Source organism: Bos javanicus, chromosome 7, assembly GCF_032452875.1.
Source record: "Bos javanicus breed banteng chromosome 7, ARS-OSU_banteng_1.0, whole genome shotgun sequence".
In the NCBI taxonomy this organism is placed as follows: domain Eukaryota; kingdom Metazoa; phylum Chordata; class Mammalia; order Artiodactyla; family Bovidae; genus Bos; species Bos javanicus.
The window spans coordinates 23,629,040-23,655,816 of NC_083874.1; the positions used below are offsets into that span (position 1 = coordinate 23,629,040).

Here is a 26,777-nt window from a genome sequence, read left to right on the forward strand (position 1 = left end):
TTAGGATGCTAATAAAAGTACAGATGGGGAAGGTAGGCAAGTCACAGCACTAAAAACTGAGAACAGATCCATTTATTATCCTTCAGGACACTACTTTGCCCCATAATATCCATAATTACAGACTACTTCTGAAGAGATATGCCATCAGTATTTAAGGACAAATGAGAGTTTAAGTGGCCAATTCCCCGGATTACCTATAATCCCCTCTTAGATATTCACACTAAGTTCCTATGGGGTGCAGAACCATGGATGCAGATAACTCAGAAAGCATGAGGAGTTAGGGAAGGAAAGGCAGATGGCCACATAATGAAAAGTATGGTGAGACCTTCATTCTCCCATGCACATTCATCATTGTGGCCCAGATGAAGCTACAAATACTTTATTGGCTATTTGAGACTCATCTTGATGTATTTTACCTGACTAAACCATGAAATTAAAAGACACTTACTCCTTGGAAGGAAAGTTATGACCAACCTAGATAGCATATTCAAAAGCAGAGACATTACTTTGACAACAAAGGTCCGTCTAGTCAAGGCTATGGTTTTTCCAGTAGTCATGTATGGATGTGAGAGTTGGACTGTGAAGAAAGTTGAGCGCCGAAGAATTGATGCTTTTGGACTGTGGTGTTGGAGAAGACTCTTGAGAGTCCCTTGGACTGCAAGGAGATTAAACCAGTCCATTCTGAAGGAGATCAGTCCTGGGTGTTCTTTGGAAGGAATAATGCTAAAGCTGAAACTCCAATACTTTGGCCACCTCATGCGAAGAGTTGACTCATTGGAAAAGACTCTGATGCTGGGAGGGATTGGGGGCAGGAGGAGAAGGGGACGACAGAGGATGAGATGGCTGGATGGCATCACTGACTCGATGGACATGGGTTCGGGTGAACTCTGGGGGTTGGTGATGGACAGGGAGGCCTGGTGTGCTGCAATTCATGGGGTCGCAAAGAGTCGGACATGACTGAGCGACTGAACTGAAACATTTTTTTACCTGATTAAAAATGTGTTCTTTAGGGTAAAAAGAGCAGATGAAGGAAGATACTACCTCTCTTTCTAGGTCCAGGTCTACCTTAGGCTACTCCCTCCAGGACAAGGCAGTCCTAGGTGAGGGCTCAATAGGCCTGGCAGCACTACCACCTCTCTCTGAGCAATATTAACACTTACGTATGCAATCTAGAAAAATGGTGCTGATGAGCCTATTTGCAGGGAGGAATAGAGGCACAGATGCAGAGAACAGACTTGTGCATGCAGTGGGGGAAGGAGAAGATGGGACAAATTGAGAGAGTAGCACTGACATATATATACTACCATGTATAAAATAGACCGGAGAAGGTGATGGCACCCCACTCCAGTATTCTTGCCTGGAAAATCCCATGGACGGAGGAGCCTGGTAGGCTGCAGTCCATGGGGTCACTAGGAGTCGGACACGACTGAGCGACTTCCCTTTCACTTTTCACTTTCATGCATTGGAGAAGGAAATGGCAACCCACTCTGGTATTCTTGCCTAGAGACTCCCAGGGACGGGGGAGCCTGGTGGGCTGCCGTCTATGGGGTCGCACAGAGTCAGACATGACTGAAGCAACTTAGCAGCAGCAGCATAAAATAGACAGCTAGTAGGAAGCTGCTGTATAACACAGGGAGCTCAGCTCAGGGCTCGGTGATGACCTAGAGGGGTGGGAGGGAGGCTCACAAGGAAGGGGATACATGTACACTAATAGCTGATTCATGTGTTGTACAGCAGGAACTAACACAACATTGTACAGTAATTATACTCCAATTAAAAATAAATTAAAAACCAGGAAAAAAGAAAAGAAAAAGGGCCTCATCTTCTGAGTCCTCCTCCCCGAAGAAGGAATTGCCCAGGGAGAATCTGAAAATGCAACCATGAAAAGTCAGAGTGGCCCAGCTATGGGGCTGCTGACCAGAGATGGGCTTCAGCTTTCCACATGAAAAACAAGGGAACATTGTTAACTTACCTTTCCAGTGAGCACTTAGTGTCTTGGTTGGACTATCAGTTCACACACTTATTTCATTCCAGTAGTTCCCATCTATTAACTAGGCACAAAGGGCTCAACTCTTAGATTCAGAAATATATCAGCTGCATCACGCTATGTCTGTAAGGGGACAGTGACATAAACAGTCAAGCAATTATGCAGTGACATTCATCGTGGACAGCTTCTGCTCTCAGCTGGCTGAACCCACGTAGAAGGGCTGCTGCTGGCATCGGGAATTCTGAAAATGTTTTCCTGCTAGCTGAGGTCCAATGACTTGCAAGCAAGTAGAGAGAAGAAAGCCTGCTCCAACACAGTGCTACTCAGAGAGAGCCAGCAAAGTGGGCAAAGACTGGGATCAAAGCCTGCTGCTGCTGCTAAGTCGCTTCAGTCGTGTCCAGCTCTGTGAGACCCCATAGATGGCAGCCCACCAGGCTCCCCGATCCCTGGGATTCTCCAGGCAAAGCCTAAAGAGGCTCTAGCCGAGCAAAAGATCAGCAAACTTCTCTCTGTCGAGAACAAGCAAAGAGCAAATCAAGCTGAATAACAGATCAAATGTGGCTATGGAGTCGGCTGGATCTTTGCTCCCCCGTTGTTCCCTACATTCTCCCCAACAACTGAAAAGCCATGGGTTACAGTAGAAAGACGGGTGCTTTCGATTCAGACAGTAATGAGCATAAATTTCTTAATTCTAAAACAAGCCAACTGTGTGAATTCAGGATAAATTACTTCATGACTCATGGCCTCAGTTTCCATATCTGTTGAATGAAGAAGGAGAATCAATATTCTGAGAGCTATCGAGAGGATTACATATAAAAGGATAATATAAGTAAAATGTACAGTGTTATACTGAGTGAACAGAAGGTGATCAATAAGATGATGCTGAAGGTTAATGAAATGGCTGTTGTGCTGATATTTACATAGAACATCCATAGCTGTCCAAATAAAGCAATGCCAATAACACACACGCTGTGCCTCAGGCTGCACTCACGCTGGTTACCCTTCAACCATGGGGTTTAAACTAACAGATACTCTGTGCACAGAAAAACACTCTTAGTTTTGCTAGTATCATTTCAATAAATTTGCGGTCAAGAAATATTGCGGTACCTGAAAAAAAATCATAGGAAAGCTAATGCAAAATTATAAAATAGAATTTAAGTACATTTATATTAGTTTCAGTACAGCATGCATGTGTGTAGTTAAGTCCAAATGAGATCTTTGCATTCCCTTGTTTCATCAGAAGAATTTCATCAGAGAAATGATGAAAGTGGAGAATGCCACCTCATCCCCGGGCAGGTGCCTCATGACTTTCTAACACTTGGAGGGGTTTTAAATGAGCTCTCTGCATTTATTCCTCAGTAAAACTCTGCTATTTCAGTTGCCCTAATTAAAGAGGAGATCCTGATTTCTTTTCTCCTTTAATAACATCATTAATAATTATTATTTAGTAATAAATCTTCCCAAGTGACTATCTTTACTGAATATAAGTATACTTATCACAAGGAAAATAAAATCTGCAAAAGAGCTAATAGCACAACGCAGGAAAAGAGCTATTAGAAGAGGGTTGTGAAGGACAGAGACAACATGAGAGCAGAGATCAGCTCTGAAATGTCAGCCTTGTCACGATTTTTAACATCTAAAAGTGCCATTAATTCCTCTCTAATGAATCTTACATTATTAAGATTATATGTTTTAGTCAAGGAAAGTGCCATATTTGTCACAATATTAAGCAATGTTATTTTTTTGAAACCCCCAAAAGGTCTTTGCTAAAAGAGATGGTTGCCACATAAGAAAGTCATTACTAAGGCAAATGCTATATGACCTCAGGATAGTCAGTTCCAAATAATGGTAATAACTTACAATTGCTTTCAAATCAATTTTGATGCAAATTTTAGTGTTCTAGTTTGAAAAAAGAAAATCAAAGTATAAAACAGCATGTATAATAGGCTACATTTTATGTATCAAGGGAGAAGAAAATAAATATATGTCTTTTCTGCTTGTGAAACTGTAGAAAAACATGCACACAAATATACATACACCTAAAATGGTGGTTATGTGCAGTTAAGGACAGATTTGGGTGAATAGAGCCTGAGACTGACAGTGGTAGACATTTGACATCTTGTTTGATTTTGGAACTATGCAAACATATTACTTATTTACAAGATGAAATTTAAAAAATATGCTTTCACAAGAGCTTCTTATACAGATTTTCATTTTCTCTTACATTTATTGAATAAGATTATATTTTTCTACAAACTGCGCACTACTGATTCAGATTTGAGAAAGAATGGTAGAGAAATGAAACATTTTCCTATGTGTTTTATAAATAGCAATATAATTGTAAAATTAATTTTATATTCATAATGTCTGCATTTATTTTCGTATCTTTGTGCCATCTGCCAACCTGGATTAAAATCTGATTTTGACCTATTCTTGGTTCAGTTTGATCACAAAGCTAATGAGATTGAAGAGGAATACTTCCTCCAGATTGTAAATTATTGACTAAACAATTGCTCATTTTAATCACTTATGAAAGCCAGAACTCAAAGCATATTGATATAAATATCATGCCCATAATCCCTTATTAATGTTTCCAGCCTTTGTAGCAAGCATGCTTTGGTGACTATGACCATTAAGAAATACATCAAATTTGACCAAAAGGAAACAACACAAATTTTTCAGTGTTTTTGAAAAAGAATACTGTCATACCTGTTTTATTATAAATAACCAGGTTCTGTCATATTTTATCTTCTTGCCAGCAAATGAAGGACATTGTTTCATAAAGCTTCTAAAATGTACATGAATATTTAATTAAATCATATTTCCTTGAGAAAATAAAGTTCATTCGCATTTATAGCAGACTGTTGTGAGGAGTAAGATAATTGTCATAAGACCAGGGTAGCCAGTACCGGTTGCTTGTGGAACAAAACTCCTCAAATTTTTAAAACTTTTTTTAAAAAATAAACTTACAATCATAAGTGTTCATTTACTTTAAAAATCCTAAAGATGAAGAAAATTATTGTCTATATATTTAAGTCCTTGTATAAATTACAAAACTCAAGTTTATGTTACAGAGTCCCTTCCCCATAGGAAGCATAAAGCACTTTTGTGGTACCTTTCACCAGTAAATATTTGTATCACATTGAATTTGACAAACGAAAGAAAAGTCGATATTGCATCTTAAAGCCCCAAGAGAACATTCTTCTAAGCTGTCTCTCATGTTGAATGAGCTTCAAAAGTCATTTGATTGCCACGATTTAACTCAATCTCAAATAAAGATATATAAAAGTAATATGCCTATTGACTTCAGTAGAAATCTGAAATATCAGTGAACTGCAGACTCTTCTTGTTTGAGGTCAACAAACACTCTTTGGAAGACAACCAAGAGTAGTTTAAGACCTGGACAACAAAATAAAATTATAACAATAATAATTATAATAATAAAAATAACAATAAAATTAAACAACAACAACCAACAATGAGGTAAACTCCCCTTTAAAAAAGGCAATATGTGTTGCCTGGATTGTCAGGAGAGAGTTCGATTGTACCTGACACCCAAATGTTTTTCCAGCCATAGTTCAGCCAGTTGCATGGTTGAGGCAAAAGTACTTGCCTTGGATCCTAAGCACATCTTATACTGCTTAGGGTCCAAGTTAGGGTCACAATGAACTGGATGGAAAATGTGGACCACTCCTACTTCTTGACTTCTGAAGGGCCTCAAGCCAGATAGAATGACTTTATTGTAGAGATCTACATCTTCCAGTCCCCAGCCTTGTATTGAGGTATCAAATCCACCTGCTCCCAGAAGATCACTTTTATAAATACAGGTAATTCCATATCCATAATCTCTCCAGAATCCAGTCTTCTTTGAGAAGACGAAGTCGTCATCGGTTGGAGGGCTCCCCCCATTGGTTACCTTTGGGTCATACTGGCTAAAGATGATGGGATAGTATACCTGTTGTCCCTGAATTGTATTGTCTCTACATCGTTGGAGAAAATCTCCTCTGAAGATCAAGTCAACATCACAAAATAGCAGCAAAGTATCATTGTCAAACTGGGAAGATCCCATTTCAAGACCAAGACCTCTGGAAAACTCCCCCTTCATGGGGATCAGGGTGATTTCTGCTTTGGGGTACTTGTTCTGATATTCTTGTATAAGCTCAGTATGCTTGTTGGAATCTTGGCCAGAATCCTTACTGAAAAGGATGATGACCAGTTTTACATTCTGCTTTGGGATAAGACAAGTGTTTTCAAAGTTCTCCATGAATCTCAAGAAAGTGTCATACCTTCCAATGAGAGGGACAAGAATGTGTATTTTCTTTTCACTGTGCCCTCCCACTTCTTTGGCACCTTGAAAAGAAGACAGTATCTTTAAAGAATTCGATATAAAGGAGAATGATTGAGTGTCACTGTTAATACTCTCTACAAGACTGTTGACATCTAGCTCTTCAGTTTCTCTGAAGAAAGGCTTGCTGAACAACTGCTGAAGATAGGCATGGCGTCTTACTGGCACAGTCAGTTTCCTCCCCTTGTGTCTTTTGTATAAGAGAAGTAAATCCAAAATGTACTCCACCCCATGCATGGGATCAACCCTGCGGTAGCCATATTGAATTTCTTTGAAGTCAATGAGCCGTCCTCTCGTCTTGGCATTCTCATTGATCATCTCCATCACCTGTAGGACAGTATCATCCAGCGCTGTTCTCAGGATGCTATTGATGCTCTGTCGAGGAGGCTGGTTCTCAGATGCCGAGTAAAGGAGTTTCCCTGTCAGGAACTCCCATTCTATCACTTCATCTCTCTCCCGAGGCTGGAAGTGATTGAAAGAAGGCATTACTCCCAGCTGCTGGTCCTCTTTGCTCACTTCGCTATTACTAAGCTTGCTCATCAGCGCACTCTCCCGGTGGAGCTGGATGGTGCGGTAGCGCAGTTCAGAAATTTTGCGGCTGAGCATGTAATTATGAAGCCTGTATTGGTAGGCGGGCCTTTTGTTTGGATGAAGTGTTATGGCTGCATGGATTTTGCTGTTGTGAAGGTCTTGGATATAACCCTTGCGATTGTGTTCATAATTTTCATGGAACAGTTGCTGCATCTGAAAAGTAGAAGGAAATCAAGATGTTAAAATAAATTTAAAAAGAAACTAAGCAATAAAACATTTAAACTAAAATATTTAATAAGAATTACTTATACCGTATTTCATAACAAAAATGATATAAAATATGAAAAATGGGAAAAAATCTTTAATGGGCAATTCACAAAAGAGAATGTGTAAATGCCTGATAAACATACAAAACATTTCTCTAGCTCATTCATCACCAGTGTAATGCAATTTAAAGTCACAATGTGATATTTAACCTACAAAAATGGCTAATGATACATAATGTGCTGTCAAAGTATTAATAGCAGATTTGGAACTCTCATACACAGCTGGTGAGAATGTAACTTGGTTCAACCACTGTGGAAAACTGTATTGACTAAAATGATCAAATGCATTCCCTGTTACTCAGTAATTCTACTCTTAGAAATATGCCTAATACAAATACACGCATACATTTACCTAAATATATATATATATTTTTTTCAAAGCAGTATTATTCATAATACACCCAAACTGAAAGCAACCTGAATGTACATCAAGAATTGATAAATAAATCTAATAGAAAATAATACATCAATTAAAATAAATGAAATACTACTGCTCAACAACACAGACAAACTCACAAACAAGTAAAAGAAGCCATGTACAAATGAATACATTTTATATGATTCTATTCATATGAAATTAAGAAACAGGTACAGCTAACTGATGCAGTTAGCTATAAGAATAGGTGATCAAAAATCCAGAAAGGGGGCAGGAAGCTCTGCAGTGTTAACAGTATTGAATTTGCTATCTAAGTCATGGTGACACATATGCATTTAATTTGTGAACATTCACTCAAGTATTACTTACGATGTATTTGCTAGCCCCCGATTAATAAATAACTTTCTTTTAAAAATATGCATATACATGCATGTAAAACCAGGTAGGTTTTTTGATATGTATGTACCTAAATGTGTGTGGATATGTGAGAGGGGAGAGAGAGAATATGAATATCAGAATTTTCCTAGCGAAGGTGACCTAAAAAATGTAAGACCAATACCATGACAGATTCTTTATCTCCAGTGTTTCACTTGGTTCTTATTCTATACTCTTAGATTTTCAAATCAACATGATCTGACCTTGAAGAATGTAACAGCAGATATTCTGAGATGGATTTTGGACTTGATTCAAGAGAGTTTAGTTACATCCAATATTTTTTCCTAAAAACATATACCAATTTTTATTTGAAACTTTGATGTTAAATCAAATCAAATCCATATGAATGGGCTATTATAGCTCTAATTTTGTATTATGATCCTTCACCTGAAATTGCCTCAACATATTACTTTAGGTAGGTTTTCATGGGGTTTTTTTTGGTATGCAACAAGATAAAAAATCCTAATGGCATATAGAATATTAATTTTACCACCTCTACAAAGTATTGGCTCTCTGAAACTATTCTTTCTTAAGGCCTGCTTTACATTACTAACAAAACAGGAACATCCTAAATTAAATAGGAGACATTGCTCAGAGGTGAACTGTTCAATTGCAGACTTATCTAGCTCCTTTAGTGATACTGAAGTGATTAATACTGCACAACTTGATGAAGGTGATATTTGTTATAGAACAAAGATTATCAGTATTAAAATGGTTAAGGAACTTGCATCACTCATATCATTACAACACAAGTTCCCTATATAGTGCTTATTTTTCTAGTGTATTCCTTTGCAGAAATATTATAAGCAAAGTCAGTGAGGGGGGCAATATTTAAAAAGAGCACACTCATACATACTCTAGGTAGTGTGGTACTGATAAGATCATCTTGAATTCATGTTATATTTTCCATTAAGAAACATAGAGTATATCCAAATTTTCTGTTTATATGTAGGGAGGATCGAGCTCTGCAGCATGGACAGGAGAATGCTTAAGAGCCTGACTGTGAAATTAGCCAGATCTAGACTTGAGAACTGGCTCCACCATTTCTAAGCCATTTCCTATCCAATCTATTTAAGTCTCAGTCTCCTAATCTATAACAGAGAAAATGCCAACCACCTCAATGTATATTAAAATGTTGCTCAATAAGAAAAATATATATATACGTTGCTTAGTACTATGTCTGGTATCAATCAAGACAATCAAGACAAGGATCTGCCAGCCTCCTCCTGAGATTCCTCTTTTTAACTAGGAGTTTTCAGAGAATGAGAGCAGCACTCTTTAGGCTTGCCTCATCTTTGTTCATTTCTGGAAATGCTTGGGAACAGTTATAATTTGGCCATATACACTCAGTGCTTCAATGTGTCAAGCATACCATTGAGGTACCTTCTGCTAATAAAAATCCTCAACATTTTACTACAAGAGAGATAAAGTATTGTGGGGATTTTTGGGAAACCAAGGTTCAGGAAGGTTGATTTAACCAAGGGTCTACTGAGAGTAATGAGATTATGACCAGAACTAGAATAAGCAGTGACTTTTGCTACTTATCACACAAAATTTTGAATACAGCAAAATTGTTTTAAGAAAAAGTATAAAATATACATTTAAAATTATATTAGCTTATTTGAAATAATTCAGAATTTCCTTTCCCTTATAGAATTTTCAGTTGATTTCATGGTACCTCCACAACCTTATACTGAAAGTAAAAATCATTTCACACTAACAAAATCACTGACATCAATAAAAGCAAAAGCAACTGACATCAATGGGTCCTGACTGATTCCAGTGTTTCTGCAAGTTTCTGTGTTTCAAAGTCTCTGCAAGAGAAAAAGACTAGATGAAAAAATAGCCTCACACCACCAAGAAAAGAATTCATGAAACTGAGGAAAATATTAAGGGACAGTTCTAAAAGTCATAAGAAGAATTTTCCTCTCTCTTGGAAAACAACAAATTAGAAATATAAGATCTCAGGGATGTGATGGTAGAGATGAAATGTCAGTTCACAGAACTAAGAAATAAAGATAAGCTGTCTTTATTATATGTCTTTGTTATATATATATCTTTGTATATTATACAAAATAAACTCAGATGTGAAAATTAAGTCATAAGAAAAATAAAGAATAAACACTGTGGAAGGCTCAGTAAAGGGGAAAAAAATAGAAATTAAGAAAGCTAAAAAATGAAATATAAATAAAGTTATGATGGTTTAGAGAGAAATTATTCAGGACTTAGAAAAGTACGTTGTTTAGAGTAACTGCTATTAATAAGAGTTATAATAAGAGTAAGCTATTATTATTACTATAGTTGTTACTTTTTTTTATATTATTATCATTAGTATAAGTATTGAATAAATGAGTAAAGAAGAATGGCCTCATTTCCTTAGAAAAGAACTCAAATATGCTCAGTACAGCCATCATTTAATTTCAGATCATCATCTAAAAACTAAAAGACTGAATTGTCTTTTAAGAGGTCTTTGTTGAAGTGAAGTGGAAATAAAAGGCCATGCCATTACCAGAAAGCTTTGTGTTCTTTATTAAGAAAATAATTTAATTATTTTTTCTCTATGAAAGAGAAAATGTCTTTATTTATATAAAGAACCTATTTCAATTTATTATAAGTTCTTTTGTCCCCATTAGTCCACTTCATTTCTCATAAAAAGGATTCTCTAATTTAGAAAATTTCTTTAAATCTCTTCCTACATATCAGACTAAGGAGGACTTGGGAAAGAAAGTATTCTTGTTCAAGGAAGTACAGACTCAAATTAGAATAATTCATGAAGGTGAACAAGGAAATAATAAATCATTAAAGATGTGTAAAATATAATGGTGACTAGGTACCTAAGGGCTGGGAAATTTGCCTTGCAAATATTTTAATTCATTTTACTATGATTTAGTTATGCAGTTGTACATAACTAAAGGGAGAGTCTTAGTGCCTTTGATGTAAATATCTAGTGATTTTTCTCTTATTTTTTAAGACTAGTAGATATAAAGGTTCAGAGCAAAATAGTGAATTTTTGAATTAACACTATTACTTTTCTTCAATTATTATCTTCACATATTAACAGTAAAGTTCTTAAACTATGTCCTGCCTTTCTGGTAATAATGACACAATGAAAACAGTACCTAATTCTAAACATTAAGAAGAAGAAATAAGTTTGGGAAAATAAACATCCATATGTCATTCTATAATTATAAATAGAATGAAAAAATGTTAAAGGTATACAGTTTGAATAAGTTTTGGAATTTGACTGCAAAGAACTAAATATGATAAGATATACCCTTGTTATGCTTGTCACAGAAAATTGAGAGCATTACATATTTTGCCACTAAAGATTTTTAAAAATAATAGCACCTTGGCAATAGCCACATCTAATCCACAAATTCTAGTTAAAAAATTCAATGCACGCAAGTAATAAAATTGCATGCAACTGCATGCATAAACATAAGTAAAACTTGGGAAATCTACATAAGATCAGTGAAATATATTAATGCCAATATCCTGGCTGGGATATGTCACTATAGTTTTGCAAGATTTTGCCACTGGGAGAAAGTGCTTTAACAAATCCATGGGATTTCCTTGCATTATTTTTTAGTTGCTATCATAATTATCTAAAAGTAAAAATCATATCATTAAAAAAAGTCATCCCAAAGTCTACTTAGAAGAAGGTGTTAAAACTTGTAGTTCAAAGGTTGTGGGTCCAAAACTATGACTTTGCTTTTGTTCACCTGGTAAACCCAGTGTTTTGAATACACTTGAAAAATGTTAAGTGAGCAGCGCATTTTCCAGTAATTTTCAGTCCCATAAAGTTTCTTTATGTTTGTTTTATGAATTTAAAGTTGTCTGAGGGCATTTGTGTTCTTGACTATCCTTTTTAGTAACAACAAAAAAATCATAAAATGTCTTCTCCTTTTGAAATTCTGTCACAGGCCACAACACAGATGAACCCTGAAGACATTACACTAAGTGAAATCAGCTAGTTACAAAAAGACAAATACCATGATTCTACTTTTATGAGATCTACAAAGTAGTCAAACTCATAGAGACAGAAACTAGAATGGTAGTTTCCAGAGGCTGGGGGAGGGGGAAATGAATTGTTCTGTGGGTACCAAGTTTCAGTTTTGAAAGATGAAAAAGTTCTATTGTTGCACAACAATGTGAATTAGCTGACATCACTAAACTGTACCCTTGAAAATGATAAAGACGGTAAGAAAATCTTTTCCTTTTATTCCACATGAGCCTCACCTTTCCCAAACAGGAAATCTGGTCAATTACAAACCACAATCTGGCCAATTACTATGTAGTAAGTGAAAAGTGTGAACGGCTCAGTCATGTCTGACTCTTTGCGACACCATGGGGACTGTAGCCTGCCAGGCTCCTCTGTCCATGGACTTCTCCAGGCAAGAATACTGGAATGCGTTGGCATTCATTCCCTTCTCCAGGGGATCTTCCTGACCCAGGGATCAAACCCGGGTCTCCTGCATTTCAGGCAGACTCTTTACATAGCAGGCAGATTAATTTCATTCCTGGGTATGAGCAAAAAAATCTTTCCCTTTGGCTACAGGCTCAGATTTTGCATATTATAATTCCTCAGAAAGAAAGGCAGACCTTGCACCCAGACAAGGGCAGAGAAGCAATACAAGAAAGACAGCATTGCAGAGAGTGCTGAACACATACTGAGCTGTGCCTAAGATTACCCCCAGACTTCCTAGCATCCTAGGACAGGAGTTTCATCTCTCATTCAGGTAGTTTAGCGGTGGTTCTGTCACTTGCAACCAAAGGAATCCTGTCAAAAACAATCTGGTAAATGGATGTGTTTTAATTTTAGCTCTGTATTAATGCTCTGTATGATTTGCCTCTGTTTAATTAGCTAGTTTAATTTTGCTTGAAATCCTAAACAATCTCATATAGGCAATCTGTACCATTAAAACTGGTACTTTTTTTTTTCTGTTACGTTTAATTTTGTTAGCTATTTTAGTTTAAGAAAAAACAACCTGTCAGACAACACAGAAAATAGCTTCCAGATACTCCTAGTTGTGATGAAGTTTTCTCAGCAGTATATATTTGCAACAGTTTAAAAATACTTTCAGACAACATAGAAAATCATCAAGTGATACAGATTTCCCAGCAGGGTATATTCTGGACACATGCCATTACAGGCAAACTTCAAAGGGATTTAAAATAAAAAAAACAATCACCAAGTTCATAAGATTTCAGTTTATAATATTATGGCACATAATCAATTGTTGGTTTAAATAAATCCATATACCTTAATTAAAATTAACCTGTTAGAAATAAAGTAATACTATGATTAAATATGGGCTTCCCTGGTGACTCAGAGGGTAAAGCGTCTGTCTACAATGTGGGAGACCCAGGTTCGCTCCCTCGGTCAGGAAGATCCCCTGGAGAAGGAAATAAAACTAATGATAATTGAACTTGATTGCATATCAATTTGATAGATTTAGCCTGACATACACACATTCAGGCAGTTATCATACAAATGCTTCCTGATATTATAGTTAAGATAATAGCAGATGATTGTTGAAACTGATACAATTCACTTCCCCTGTAGATATTTTTAAATCTGGTAAATAGTCAAGTAAATTTTTTGCATTCAATATTACCTTAAAGCTTTTAATCTATTCACAATTTATTATAGTGAAGAGCAAAGAGGAATTTTGAAGAAATTTTCAAGCTGCCTCTTTGCAAACCTACACACATTCTTTCTTGATCTCATACCAATATAACTTAACTATGCCCTTCACTGGTGATTTAATTACCACACAATAACTTATATGAGACAATGGGAAAGAAGGAAGTTATCACTTTCCAACTAGACTTTCAAGACCTCTGAAAAACAAATGGAAAGATAGTCGTTGCATGCAATTTTGAAAGACATGAACACAATTAATGAATCTTATCCTCTGAAGGAAACGTATTAACTATATGCTGGAACTGATCATGCATAAAATTATACCTTGCTTTCCAAATAAAAAAAGAAAGTAGTCTATTTTCTAGCTCATGAATTTTATTCCAGTTATGAAAGCTTTGAAAACCCAAGTTGTTTCCTCTTTAACTATAAAGATGCTAAAGCTACAGTTAAAGACTTCTGTTGTTGCTGTTGATTTGTTATTTCCATTCTCCCGAAATTCAAGCTACCAATCATTTACCCTCATGAAAGACTGAATATGAAAGTGTTAGTTGCTCAGTCGTATCTGACTGTGACACTGTGGACTGTAGCCCTCCAGGTAGGAGGGATTTCCTCTGTCCATGGGATTTTTCAGGCAAGAATACTGGAGTGGGTTGCCATTTCCTTCTCTAGTGGATCTTCCCAACCCAGGGATCAAACCCAGGTCTCTTGCATTGCAGGCAGGTTTTTTACCATCTGAACCATTAGGGAAGCCCAAAAGACTGATTATAAACTTGCTAATTTGAATGAACAGCATATTATCCACTAAGGTAGAAGGTACAAGAATGGAGCAGACTTGTGATTTTTTACTTAGAGAATGACATATACTTCTATAATTATGAACTTAGGCTACATTTTTAGTGATCATTAATGTTCCTCAAATAAAGAAAGTGAAAGTGAAGTCGCTCAGTCATGTCCGACTCTTTGCAACCCCATGGACTGTAGCCTACCATGCTCTTCTGTCCATGGGATTTTCCAGGCAAGAGTACTGGAGTGGGTTGCCATTTCCTTCTCTAGAGGATCTTCCCAACTCAGGGATTGAACTTGGGTCTCCCGCATTGTAGGAAGATGCTTTACCATCAGAGCACCAGGGAAATAACTTCAGGGTAATTTGGAGCACCATTTGTAAGAAGCTATAAGTTGATGATCTTCCAAGAAATAAAAGGAAGGCATCACGCAGTTTAATGTTAACTGGTTTATGTTAGTAGGTCTATGTTTAATGTCAGTAGGTCTATGTTTAAATATACTCTGAAATGAAAATAAGATATTATTTCTCAAGATTAAAGAATGAAAATTTAATATTCATTATGTAGAAAGTTGACTTAGGCTGTCAGTACATTATAGAGTACAATCTTATTGGATAAATTGGGTAGAAGAATATAGTACAATGTGCATAGCAGATGTTTGAGAAACCTGCTGCTGCTGCTGCTAAGTCACTTCAGTCGTGTCCAACTCTGTGCAACCCCATGGACTGCAGCCTACCAGGCTTCTCTGTCCATGGGATTCTCTAGGCAAGAACACTGGAGTGGGTTGCCATTTCCTTCTCCAATGCATGAAAGTGGAAAGTGAAAGTAAAGTCACTCAGTTGTGTCTGACTCTTTGCAACCCCATGGACTGCAGCCTACCAGGCTCTTCCGTCTAGTGGAATCCAATTAATAAAACTTTTGAAAACACGAGAAAGATAACAGATCTATGAAAGTATGACAATTTCAGTAACTTTCCTGACCAAACCATTCCTGATGTAATCCCTTCCATAATTTTATCTGCCTCTTATAATTGCAGAATGAATGACACATTCATTCATTTAAAAATATCCATTGTGTTTCTACAACATGTTAGTTGCTATGGTAGAGCAACAAAGAAGCCTAGTCCCTGCCCTCATGGAGTTGACTGCCTACTGGGTGAGACAAGCACTAAACATATAAACTCATAAACAGCTATCTAATTTTGACAAGTTATTAATTATGCCATTTGGTACCTGTTATTTTGAAAACTGAAAGTAAAGTCGCTCAGTCGTGTCTGACTCTTTGCGACCCCATAGACTGTAGCCTACCAGGCTCCTCTGCCCATGGGATTTTCCAGGCAAGAGTACTGGAGTGGGTTGCCATTTCCTTCTCCAGAGGATCTTCCCAACCCAAGGATTGAACCCAGGTCTCCGGCATTGTAGGCAGACGCTTTACCATCTGAGCCACCTTACTTGACTTTATATGCCTTTCTAGATAACCTGCTCCTATGGGTCTCCTGGGTAGAGTATTTAATAAAATATTTATAATTAATTTTTAATAAATTCACATATTCACTCCCAAACTAGTTGGTAACCAAAACAGGAATCAAAACATTTACTCTCAGAACTCTGATTCTCTAACGGAAAATTTTCAGCATTCTGCATTATTTCTCAGGCTTTTGAATGTTTCTTTAAGTATAAAAATGCAATGTAACAGAAGTCTTCACACATCTGTGTTGTACAAGATTTGGCAAATACCTTAAAGCTTTTATATCTCACTTAAGTAGTCACTTGTACTCCAATACTGTTAGACCATAACTGATGGTGGTCATACATCTTTTGACTATTTTCATAATTGATGTAGTCACCCAACCAGGGTGAAAGGTGGAGGATACCCATCATCTTTCCTGCTCTGTGCCACTGGAATGTGAAATGATCGTAAGAGTCCAAACTGAGTCTAAGTCAGGCTGGCCTCTGTCACATTAATCATTTCTGCACAAGTAAATGAAGTGCTGCTGAGAGACCACGAAAAATGGGAATGAAAGCAAAGCTGGAAGAAGGTCTTTGACACCTGCATGGAGACACAGCAGTCTTCCTTTCAAGAAATAGGACACAACTAAGGTTAAAGTCGGAGAAGGCAATGGCACCCCACTCCAATACTCTTGCCTAGAAAATCCCATGGACGGAGGAGGCTGGTGGGCTGCAGTCCATGGGGTTGCTAGGAGTCGGACACGACTGAGCGACTTCACTTTCACTTTTCACTTTCATGCACTGGAGGAGGAAATGGCAACCCACTCCAGAATTCTTGCCTGGAGAATCCCAGGGACGGGGGAGCCTGGTGGGCTGCCATCTATGGGGTCGCACAGAGTCGGACACGACTGAAGCGACTTAGCAGCAGCAGCAGCAAGGTTAAAGTGGATGGAGTGAGAACTGGATTGGGGGTACATTTCAGTTACTTAAAGGAAAGAAAAACGAACCTCTCCTGCTCATTCCTCTTTCATTCTTTCAGCTTGTGCTCATGCATGTCTATTTTGAGCCAAGATCCTGGCTCTGGAGTCATGGCCCTGGCTTTGAGATCTGCTCCTCCATTCCCCATCTGACCCCGGACAAAGTACAACTTCTGGGAGAAGAAGAACTCCTGGACTGTTGTGTACATTATATAAAACATGCTTAAAATAGTGTCTGGCATCAATGGGTATCTTTATTATTATTATTACATAAACTCTAGACAGTGAAATTTATGACACTTTAAAGCAGACTCAAAGATTTTCCTGCTATATGCTAACATCTAATTTGATAGGTTACTCATGAGTAGCCTTTAGTATACATACAGTGTAAAGATTTTAAAATTGTATTTACTTTGCCTATAAGAAAAGATTTGTACTTTTAGATCAGTTTCCAGATCATCATCATCATTTCCATGATCATCGAGATCATCAATCTAGTAGATCATCAATCTAGTAGATCATCAATGGGTGATCAAAATGGCCTTGATACTCCCTTTAGCTGGACTAAACTCTGGACAGGTTTCTACCTGATTTAAAGGTCCCTTACCTCTCTTCTCTTGGAACATTCACTTTAGAAAACTCATGATTGTAAATGCTGCCTCTGCTCCTTTGAGTCATCAATCTTTCAGCCTCTTGCCAGTTTTATAAGCCAGGACTCTTTATCAAGTAGCTGGTATCCCTTTGAAATCAAGTAGTCCTTTGAAGGCGATGGCACCCCACTTTAGTACTCTTGCCTGGAAATTCCCATGGATGGAGGAGCCTGGTGGGCTACAGTCCATGGGGTCGCGAAGAGTTGGACACGACTGAGCGACTTCACTTTCACTTTTCACTTTCATGCATTGGAGAAGGAAATGGCAACCCACTGCAGTGTTCTTGCCTGAAGAATCCCAGGGATGGGGCAGCCTGGTGGGCTGCTGTCTATGGGGTCACACAGAGTCAGACATGACTGAAGCGACTTAGCAGCAGCCCTTTGAAATGTAATCATCCAGAAAGACAAATCCTATGTCCCTGTCTTAAGGGGAGGGTAGGAGGCTTACTTCCATAAGCACCAATTAGCAAACACAGATGGTCTGATACCACTGACCAATGTCCATGCTAAAGTCCTCCAGAACTTTTTCATGACCTCATCCCAGCGCTTACAAACTCTCCTGCCTGTGTTTCAGAGGTAGTTGAATTCAGTCTCTCTCCTCTATTGCAACAGTTTGAATAAGGTCTTCCGGCCCTGCTTAACTCTGTCATGTGTAAGTTTTCTTTCACACAGGTCACAAGCAGTACTTGGTGATGCATTGTCTTGATTCACTTAAAACTCTTTGCTCTCATTAGCTTAAAAAAAAAAAAAGAAAGAAAAGAAAGGCTCAAATTAAGATCCTACTCCTTATGGTGTAATCAAGGAGATAAGTAGTGCTTCCTTCCAGCTGATTTTACTAACATTAAAGTTTTATGAAAAATTATGAAGATCCCTAGAGCTAAACATCCAATTAAAATAAAATAAGCATGGCAGGATGTCTATTATAATGTTTTTCTTAGAAGAAAATTCCTAATTATAGTGCTGTAGACTTCTGCATGGGCTCAGCACTGCTGTGGGAATGGAAAGGAATCACAGCTCTAATTAACAGGTAGGTGTTTCCAAGATGGTGCTAAACTAAAAATAAGTAAAGCATCATCTTTTAAAAGTCAAATTTTCTGGAAATGAAAAGACAATGATTTGAGTCATTTTGACTTTTTTAATTACACTGATATTTCCTTACTGGAGATTGGGTATACAGCATTTTTGTATCACATATGTCAAGTTGACACAACAGAAAAATGTAATTTGCTTTAGGGATTGATAAAATTATTTCATGAGATCCAGTTAGTGTCAGAGTACATTCATTAGCTTTAGTAAAAGAGAAAGGATAATTTGGGTTTCAAGTTGCAGAGTTATCTTTCAAGCTAGGTTAAAAGGAGTTATTTTTAAAAGTCATCTTATCTGAGCAGATAAATGACTTTTTAGTCCTAAGAAGCAAAGGTAGAATTCCAAGAAGAGAACAGATGAAAGCTGAGCAATACAACTATGCTTAGTACAAGCGATGACTTAAAAAGATATATTTTATAAATAAGCAAAATTATACACTCCAAATCCCACTAGCTTTGAGGTTTGTTTTCATGACTATTCAATGATATTCCTCCCAATACTGAAGGGCATTTAAAATATTTTCTACATAATTTTTATAGGGTTATTTAAGAAAATAGATCACTTATTTAATGAATATTATGTCTAATTTTTTAGTATTTTGTATGGCTAATCTCAATGGCACATTCATTGTAAAAATACTTCATAAAAAGGTAAATGACTTGCAATCACAATTTAATATATGAGTTATAGAACAATTAGCTATTTACAAGGAAAAATAAATTTAGATACTCACCTACCTCACATCTTATACTGAATACATTATATACATATATGTGTGTACATATGTCTGTATTTCAGGTGTATTAAAGATCTAAATCCTACTAGTGTCATCCCTTAAAACAAGAAAAAATACTGTAAAAGAATCAGAAAAATGTAGGTAAGCATTTACATTTTCTAAGCACATGGATAAATCCTTAAGCAAAAACAAAACCATAAGCAAAAACATAAATAAAAATTATAGGTAGTATTATATTAACTGTAAAACATCACCATATCAAAACTCCATAAATAAAACTTAAAACCAAATATTAAATTGGAAAAGTGATTCTTGCAATAATGATGCCATGTCAAGAGTTATTATCCTTAATATATCATTAATCTATCATTGCTCTCCTTTAACCCTCATCACCAATTTCAATCTCTTTCATCTCCCAACTATCCCCTGAATCTTTATTCTCTTCTTTCTATCTTCAGGATGGCCACTCTGGTCCAAGATACCAAGAACTCTCTCTGTATTTCTGTACTAATCACCTTTCTGACTATGTCTCATCTGACCACTCTCCAAATGGTTCCCTATGATGCAACATGAGTCAACTTTCCAAGACGCATATATGATCACGTGACCCTCCTTTTCCCCATCGATGACAGCCAATGCTCTTGGAATGATCACGCATTCCTCTCCAGCTCTCTCTCTTACCTCCTGCCCTCTATGCTCTAGTCCTACTGGCTTCCTTTCTCTCTTTACTGCCTTTGCACATGCTTTCCCGCTATCAGTTTAAATATCACTGCCTCATGGATACCTTCTCTGAAAAGATTAGGCCTGGTATACGTTCCCCTGGTACCAGGCCCCATTCTTCCCCATGATTTGACTCAGTTTTAATTTTACATTAGTTTATTCATCTAAATATATGTCTCTATCACAAATTTAGGAGTTTTCTGAAGTCTAAGAGTATGTAACAGTTTCACTCTATCTTCAGTCCCTGGTACGGTGTAAATGGCTTCCCTGGTGGCACAGATGGTAAAGAATCTGCCAGCTATGCAGGGGACCCAGGTTCGATCCCTAGGTCTGGAAGATCCCCTGGAGAAGGTCCCCACTCCAGTACTGTTGCCTGGAGAATTCCATGGATAGAGGAGTCTGGCGGGGTTCATGGGGTGCAAAGAGTCAGACACGACTGAGCGACTAACGCTTTCACACTATGCTGTAAGTAATGCAGGACCAGGGCTGTCTGTAATCACATGCCTCTGAGTAGATTCCAGATTTTCAAAAAAGACAGAGACTTAAAGATCCTACTAGAATAAATCTGGTCTTTAAGTCTCTGCTTTAAAGCCTATCTCAGCACAGTGATAAAGGAAAGGGAAAAAATGAATAAAACATATAATATACTAAAAGAAACAAATATAGTTTCTTCTCCTGACGTTCTAGTTCTCTGCCTAGCACCACTGATTTTCTTCCTGATATATACACTCATTACTTCAGCAATGTTGCAGATTCCTTTCTTCCTCTTCCCAGCAACCCCTTTCAACATGTTGTATTTATTTCTTTTACAACCACTTCCTAATTATCCTTTTGTTTCCTCCCTTTTACTGCTTGGACCCTGGTTCAAGTTTGGATTACTGTAAACATTTCCATTATGGACATAGGCAGTAATACTCAAAGGTGCCATAAAAGATACAGAAAAGATGAAATACAAGTGTATAAATTTGAACATGCCTAAATCAGAACTCCAGGAGAAACCAAGAGGACAAATTTCATAGGACTCTGGAGCCCATTTCTCTCCTCACTTCAATCAGAGCAGGTCTGCTTTGTATTATTATATATTAAGTTTTAAAGTAACAGCTTATTTGAAAAAAATTTCTGCAAACAGGAAAAAAACAATTTGAAAAATCACTATTCTCTATCACGTGAAGTTGCCCTTTCTGCATACTCTGGCCAATTCAAACACTATACATCCTTTTAAATCTAGCTAAATGTTTACCACACGAATGTATCTTCTGTTAATTCCAGGACAGCCTGACTCTTTTTTTTGCAAGGCATGACAGAGCTCACTGTATCACACAGTTTGGTATTTACTATAATACTTGGTTTTCTAATTTATTCTTTTGTCAATTAGAGAGTCATTCATTTAGCTAATTAGCTATTTACTTATTTTCACTCCATTCCTATCCAAAGTTAGATTGTAAATTTATTTTGGCAAAGAAACTACCTAGCAGATTTTGAATTTAACCCACTATGACTAGTGTTGGGTAATTAAGGATGACAAAATCTGATCAAATGATAATGTTTTTAATGAAGAAAAAAATAAATATGTTATCTTAGAAAAAATAAATAGATTTTTCCTACTACAGAATTTAGAATAAATGGGAGTAGCTCTTTGGGACCGTAAGTTGAGAAAGTTTCATAAGTTGAAGAGAAAAGTGCTTTGACCAGTTCGGAGTGAGTCCAGGGGACTGACTTTATCATTTGTGTAAGGACATGAAATGTGAGGCACACTGTTTCTGCTTAAATGTCTTCTTTGTCAAAACAAATAGTTCCTATGTATGTTTATGTGAGTTATCTGCAAGAAAAAAAAATTAACCAAGCATAAAATATACTTGAAAATATATTCAGAAAACTAAGATCATGGCATCTGGTCCCATCACTTCATGGGAAATAGATGGGGAAACAGTGGAAACAGTGTCAGACTTTATTTTTTGGGGCTTGAAAACCACTGCAGATGGTGACTGCAGCCATGAAATTAAAAGACGCTTACTCCTTGGAAGAAAAGTTATGACCAACCTAGATAGCATATTCAAAAGCAGAGACATTACTTTGCCAACTAAGGTCCATCTAGTCAAGGCTATGGTTTTTCCTGTGGTCATGTATGGATGTGAGAGTTGGACTGTGAAGAAAGCTAAGCGCCGAAGAATTGATGCCTTTGAACTGTGGTGTTGGAGAAGACTCTTGAGAGTCCCTTGGACTGCAAGGAGATCCAACCAGTCCATTCTGAAGGAGATCAGCCCTGGGATTTCTTTGGAAGGAATGATGCTAAAGCTGAAACTCCAGTACTTTGGCCACCTCATGCGAAGAGTTGACTCATTGGAAAAGACTCTGATGCTGGGAGGGATTGGGGGCAGGAGGAGAAGGGGACGACAGAGGATGAGATAGCTGGATAGCATCACTGACTCGATGGATGTGAGTTTGAGTGAACTCCGGGAGATGGTGATGGACAGGGAGGCCTGGTGTGCTGCAATTCATGGGGTCGCAAAGAGTCAGACATGACTGAGCGACTGAACTGAACTGAAAATATACTTTATGTGCATTTTGACAAATACTTTCTCTATATAATAATATCATGTATGACACTAAAAGATTTATTCTACTCTTCTCAAATTCAAACTTTTTTTTTTGAGAATGAGAACCACTGTGATATGTGATATTATGTTTGTCCTCCAAATGTTTGCTTTCCATGTAATCCTTCCTCAAACTTCTTGATCCTTTTGTTTTTTTTTGGAAGGATGGGGCTAAGCATTAAGTAGTGCCTGATAAATGAATTCAATAATTAATATACCAGAGTGCTGATCTGCAGAAGCTGCACTGATTGAAAAATTGCTTGTTTGATGATAAAATAAACTTGAAAGTAATTGCAATTACATAGAGAAGGTACAATATTGCTATATTCACATCACCTGAGTTTAGATCTAACTTGATTGCAGCTTTGTAATTTATTCCTTCTGTATTATTGTGAGATCCACACTATAATTGCTATGTGGCTTTTCTAACACCCTTCAAGATTCCCTTCTTACGGTGTCCTCACAGCTCTGCTCAAAAACTGGCACTTGTAGAAAATGTAACGAGAAATAACATACAAACTAAAAACAAACAAAGACAGGAATCTTGAGAGGCAGTTTCATGGCTTTTTAAAAAAGGAATATTGGGAAGGAGTTGATTTTACAAGAAAGACCATTGGATTGGTAATCTTTTAGTAAGCTATGTGATAGTGAGCAAGCAATTTTATTTGTATCAATCTTGTTACCCATTAAATGGTGAGAATAAACCATTGCCTTTCAAATATACAATATTGGTGTGAAGGTCAAAGAAGAACAATTATGTGAAAATATTAAATATATTCTTATACATGATATATTATTTAAATAAGCAGCTTAAAAGAAAAGATATACAAAAATTTATCTCTGATTAAATATTAATGTTTAATAAATGTCCCAACAAGGCAAGGAATGATATAAACACAGAACTATCTATAGATAAGAGAGGAGGAACTAAAGAGTGTCTTGATGAAAGTGAAAGAGGAGAGTAAAAGAGTTGGCTTAAAACTCAACATTCAAAAAATGAAGATTATGGCATACAGTCCTATCACTTCATGGAAAACAGACAGGGAAACAATGGAAACAGTGACAGACTTTATTTTCTTGGGCTCCAAAATCACTGTGGATGATGACTTCAGCCATGCAATTAAAAGATGCTTGCTCCTTGGAAGAAAAGATATAACCAACCTAGACAGCATATTAAAAAGCAGAGATTACTTTGCCGAAAAAGGTCCATCTTGTCAAAGCTATGGTCTTTCCAGTAGCCATGTAAATAGATGTGAGAACTGGATCATAAAGAAAGCTGAGCACTGAAGAATTGATGCTTTTGAACTGCGGTGTTGGAGAAGACTTTTGAGAGTCCCTTGGACTGCAAGCAGATCAAACTAGTCAGTCCTAAAGGAAATCAGTCCTGAATATTCATTGGAAGGACTGATGCTGAAGCTGAAACTCCAATACTTTGGCCACCTGATGTGAAGAACTGATTCATTGGAAAAGACCCTGAAGCTGTGAAAGATTGATGGCAGGAGGAGAAAGGGACAACAGAGGACGAGTTAGTTGGATGGCATCACTGACTCAATGGACAAGAGTTTGAGCAAGCTCCGGGAGTTGTTGATGGACAGGGAAGCCTGACATGCTGTAGTCCATGGGGTCGCAAAGAGCTGGACACAACTGAGCAACTGAACTGAACTGATCTGTAGATAAAAGATCTATCGGGGAGTAAAATCAAGTCCTTTTTGGTATAAATCTTAAATATTATTCAAGGATACTTTTATGTTTTCAGCTAGTATTTTTCAAGTAAAATAAAATTGAATGTTCAATTGAAATTAGTAATCCTCAATGGAATAACAGTATACTAGAATTTGGGGTAAAGTATACAGATACTACGGAGAAGGCGATGGCACCCCACTCCAGTACTCTTGCCTGGAAAGTCCCATGACGGAGGAGCCTGGTAGGCTGCAGTCCATGGGGTCGAGAAGAGTCAGACACAACTGAGCGACTTCACTTTCACTTTTCACTTTCATGCATTGGAGAAGGCAATGGCAACCCACTCCAGTGTTCTTGCCTGGAGAATCCCAGGGACGGGGGAGCCTGATGGGCTGCCGTCTATGGGATCGCACAGAGTTGGACACGACTGAAGTGACTTAGCAGCAGCAGCAGCATACAGATACTATGGTTTGAATAAAACATAATCTAAAATTATCACTGCTTTCATTATTTTTACCACACTTTTTCCATCTAAAGTTTTAAATAACAGCAAAGAAGGACATCAGATTAGTAAATTAGTTTAAAAAAAAAAAAACAGGAAACTCGGATTTCAGTAATTTGCTTTAGAACTTTGGGTTTCTTAAAACTCCAACAGGAAAAGTAAGAGTGGTTTTAAATTAGATGTTTTCTTCTTTCTGAATCCCTGAAATAATTTGTTTGCCTTTTTGTGTAAGGCGAAATAATCAAACTACATTTTAGGGAAATAAAATCACTCAGTTCTACATCAAAACATTATGCTAAGTCCAAAGTGGTGAGAAAATGCAATAAGCCTTCTTTTACTGCAACGAGTTTGTAATAACTGTATAATTGACTGATATCCTTTCCAAAATAACCATGCCAATTTTGTGATAAATATTATGATGTACCTTTAAAATCCTAACAAAAAAGTATACAACTATTAAAGAGAATTTAAGAACATAAGAGCAATATCTGAATAAATTGCCCAACCTATCATAATCCTGAATAAGCAATTCTTTAAAAAATAATTTCTAAGTTAGTTAAAAACTGATTAATTAATTTATTATAATTTATTTTAAAATACAATGCAATTCCAGAAAACATATCAGCTTAAAAAAAATGGAGCTTGATAGGCTTACCCTAAAATATCTATGGTGGTTGAATAAAACTAGCTAACAAAAGCTTGAAAAGGAAGACATCAAATTTCCTTGAGTAACTTATATTGTGTGGTAAAAGTATAAAAATAGACAAATAGATTAACAGAGTAGAATAAACAATCCACAAAGAGTCCTACATATATTCAGAATTTGGGTAAACTAAAGGTAGTAATTTAGTAATTTTAATAGGTAGGTAAAGGATAAACCATTCAACAACTATTATTAGGACAACTGTCCATCATTTAGGAAAAATAAATTTGATTCCTAATATAGACCACACCCAGAAATACAAGTTTTAGATGATTAATAATCTATATGCAGAAACACAAAACTATAGACGTATTAGAATAAATTACTTTTTCCCTCCCTATCTTTAAAAAAAATATATTAAACTTCAGAGCCTACTTTGAATAAAGAGAAAAAAGATTTTCAAAGAGGAAAAGACTACATATGCTAAGGGTATATACAGGAAAAAGCCCCAAAAGGAACCCAAGAATTCTTTGTTTCTGCCACTTTGGGACTTTATTTTCATAAGACTCAGATGAATAAATTTCACTCTTTGTTCTCTTAAGTAAGTTGTATCAAAGTCATTGAATATATTTGCCTGAGGGAAGGCAGGAAACTATTTGTTCAGACTTTTTGGTATTGTCTTCCTAAATGGATTATGGAGAATCTTGCCACAGGGGTGAGAGGGCTGGCTATGGGATCTGGTGACTGTTGCTTAGTTGTTAAGCTGTGTTGGACTCTTTGTGACCTCATGAACTGCAGTACACCAAGTTCCTCTGTCCTTCACTGGGTTTGAATCCTGCTCTACCTATTGTGATCTGCTGCTGCTGCTGCTGTCACTTCAGTCGTGTCCGACTCTGTGTGACCCCATAGATGGCAGCCCACCAGGCTTCCCTGTCCCTGGGATTGTGATCTAGCATAAATCATTCAGTATTCCTTTAACCCAATTTTCCTGCCGGTAAAAGGTAGACAATATTGTAGTGATCATGGAAATTAATTAGTATACACAACACATCTGGGAGAACGTCTGGCACACAGTCATCACTCAATAAATATTTCACCAGAATAGTAGCAATGATTGAATATCACAGACAGCCCATAGACTATGCTCCCTGGAAAGTAATAATAAAAACAACCTGCACTTCATTCCACTTTCTGGAGGTGCTCCTGGTATTCCCTCCAAAGGTTTAACTGTAGCTGTTGTGAGTTCTGCTGGCGACGCCTCTCATCCTCTACTCCTACCTTCATCTGCCAACTGAGCAACACCATCCAGATGA

General features: G+C 37.0%; 1 protein-coding gene across 1 annotated transcript in view; it reads right to left on the reverse strand.

The window, feature by feature from the left end:
• Positions 1–4,669: 4,669 nt before the first annotated feature.
• Positions 4,670–26,777, reverse strand: part of CHSY3 (chondroitin sulfate synthase 3) — a 287,645-nt gene continuing 265,537 nt past the window's right edge. Inside the window, exon 3 of the mRNA XM_061422892.1 lies at positions 4,670–7,076. Coding sequence (XP_061278876.1) covers positions 5,514–7,076 — 1,563 coding nt within the window. The 3' untranslated portion in view covers positions 4,670–5,513. The remainder of the gene's footprint in view (positions 7,077–26,777) is intronic.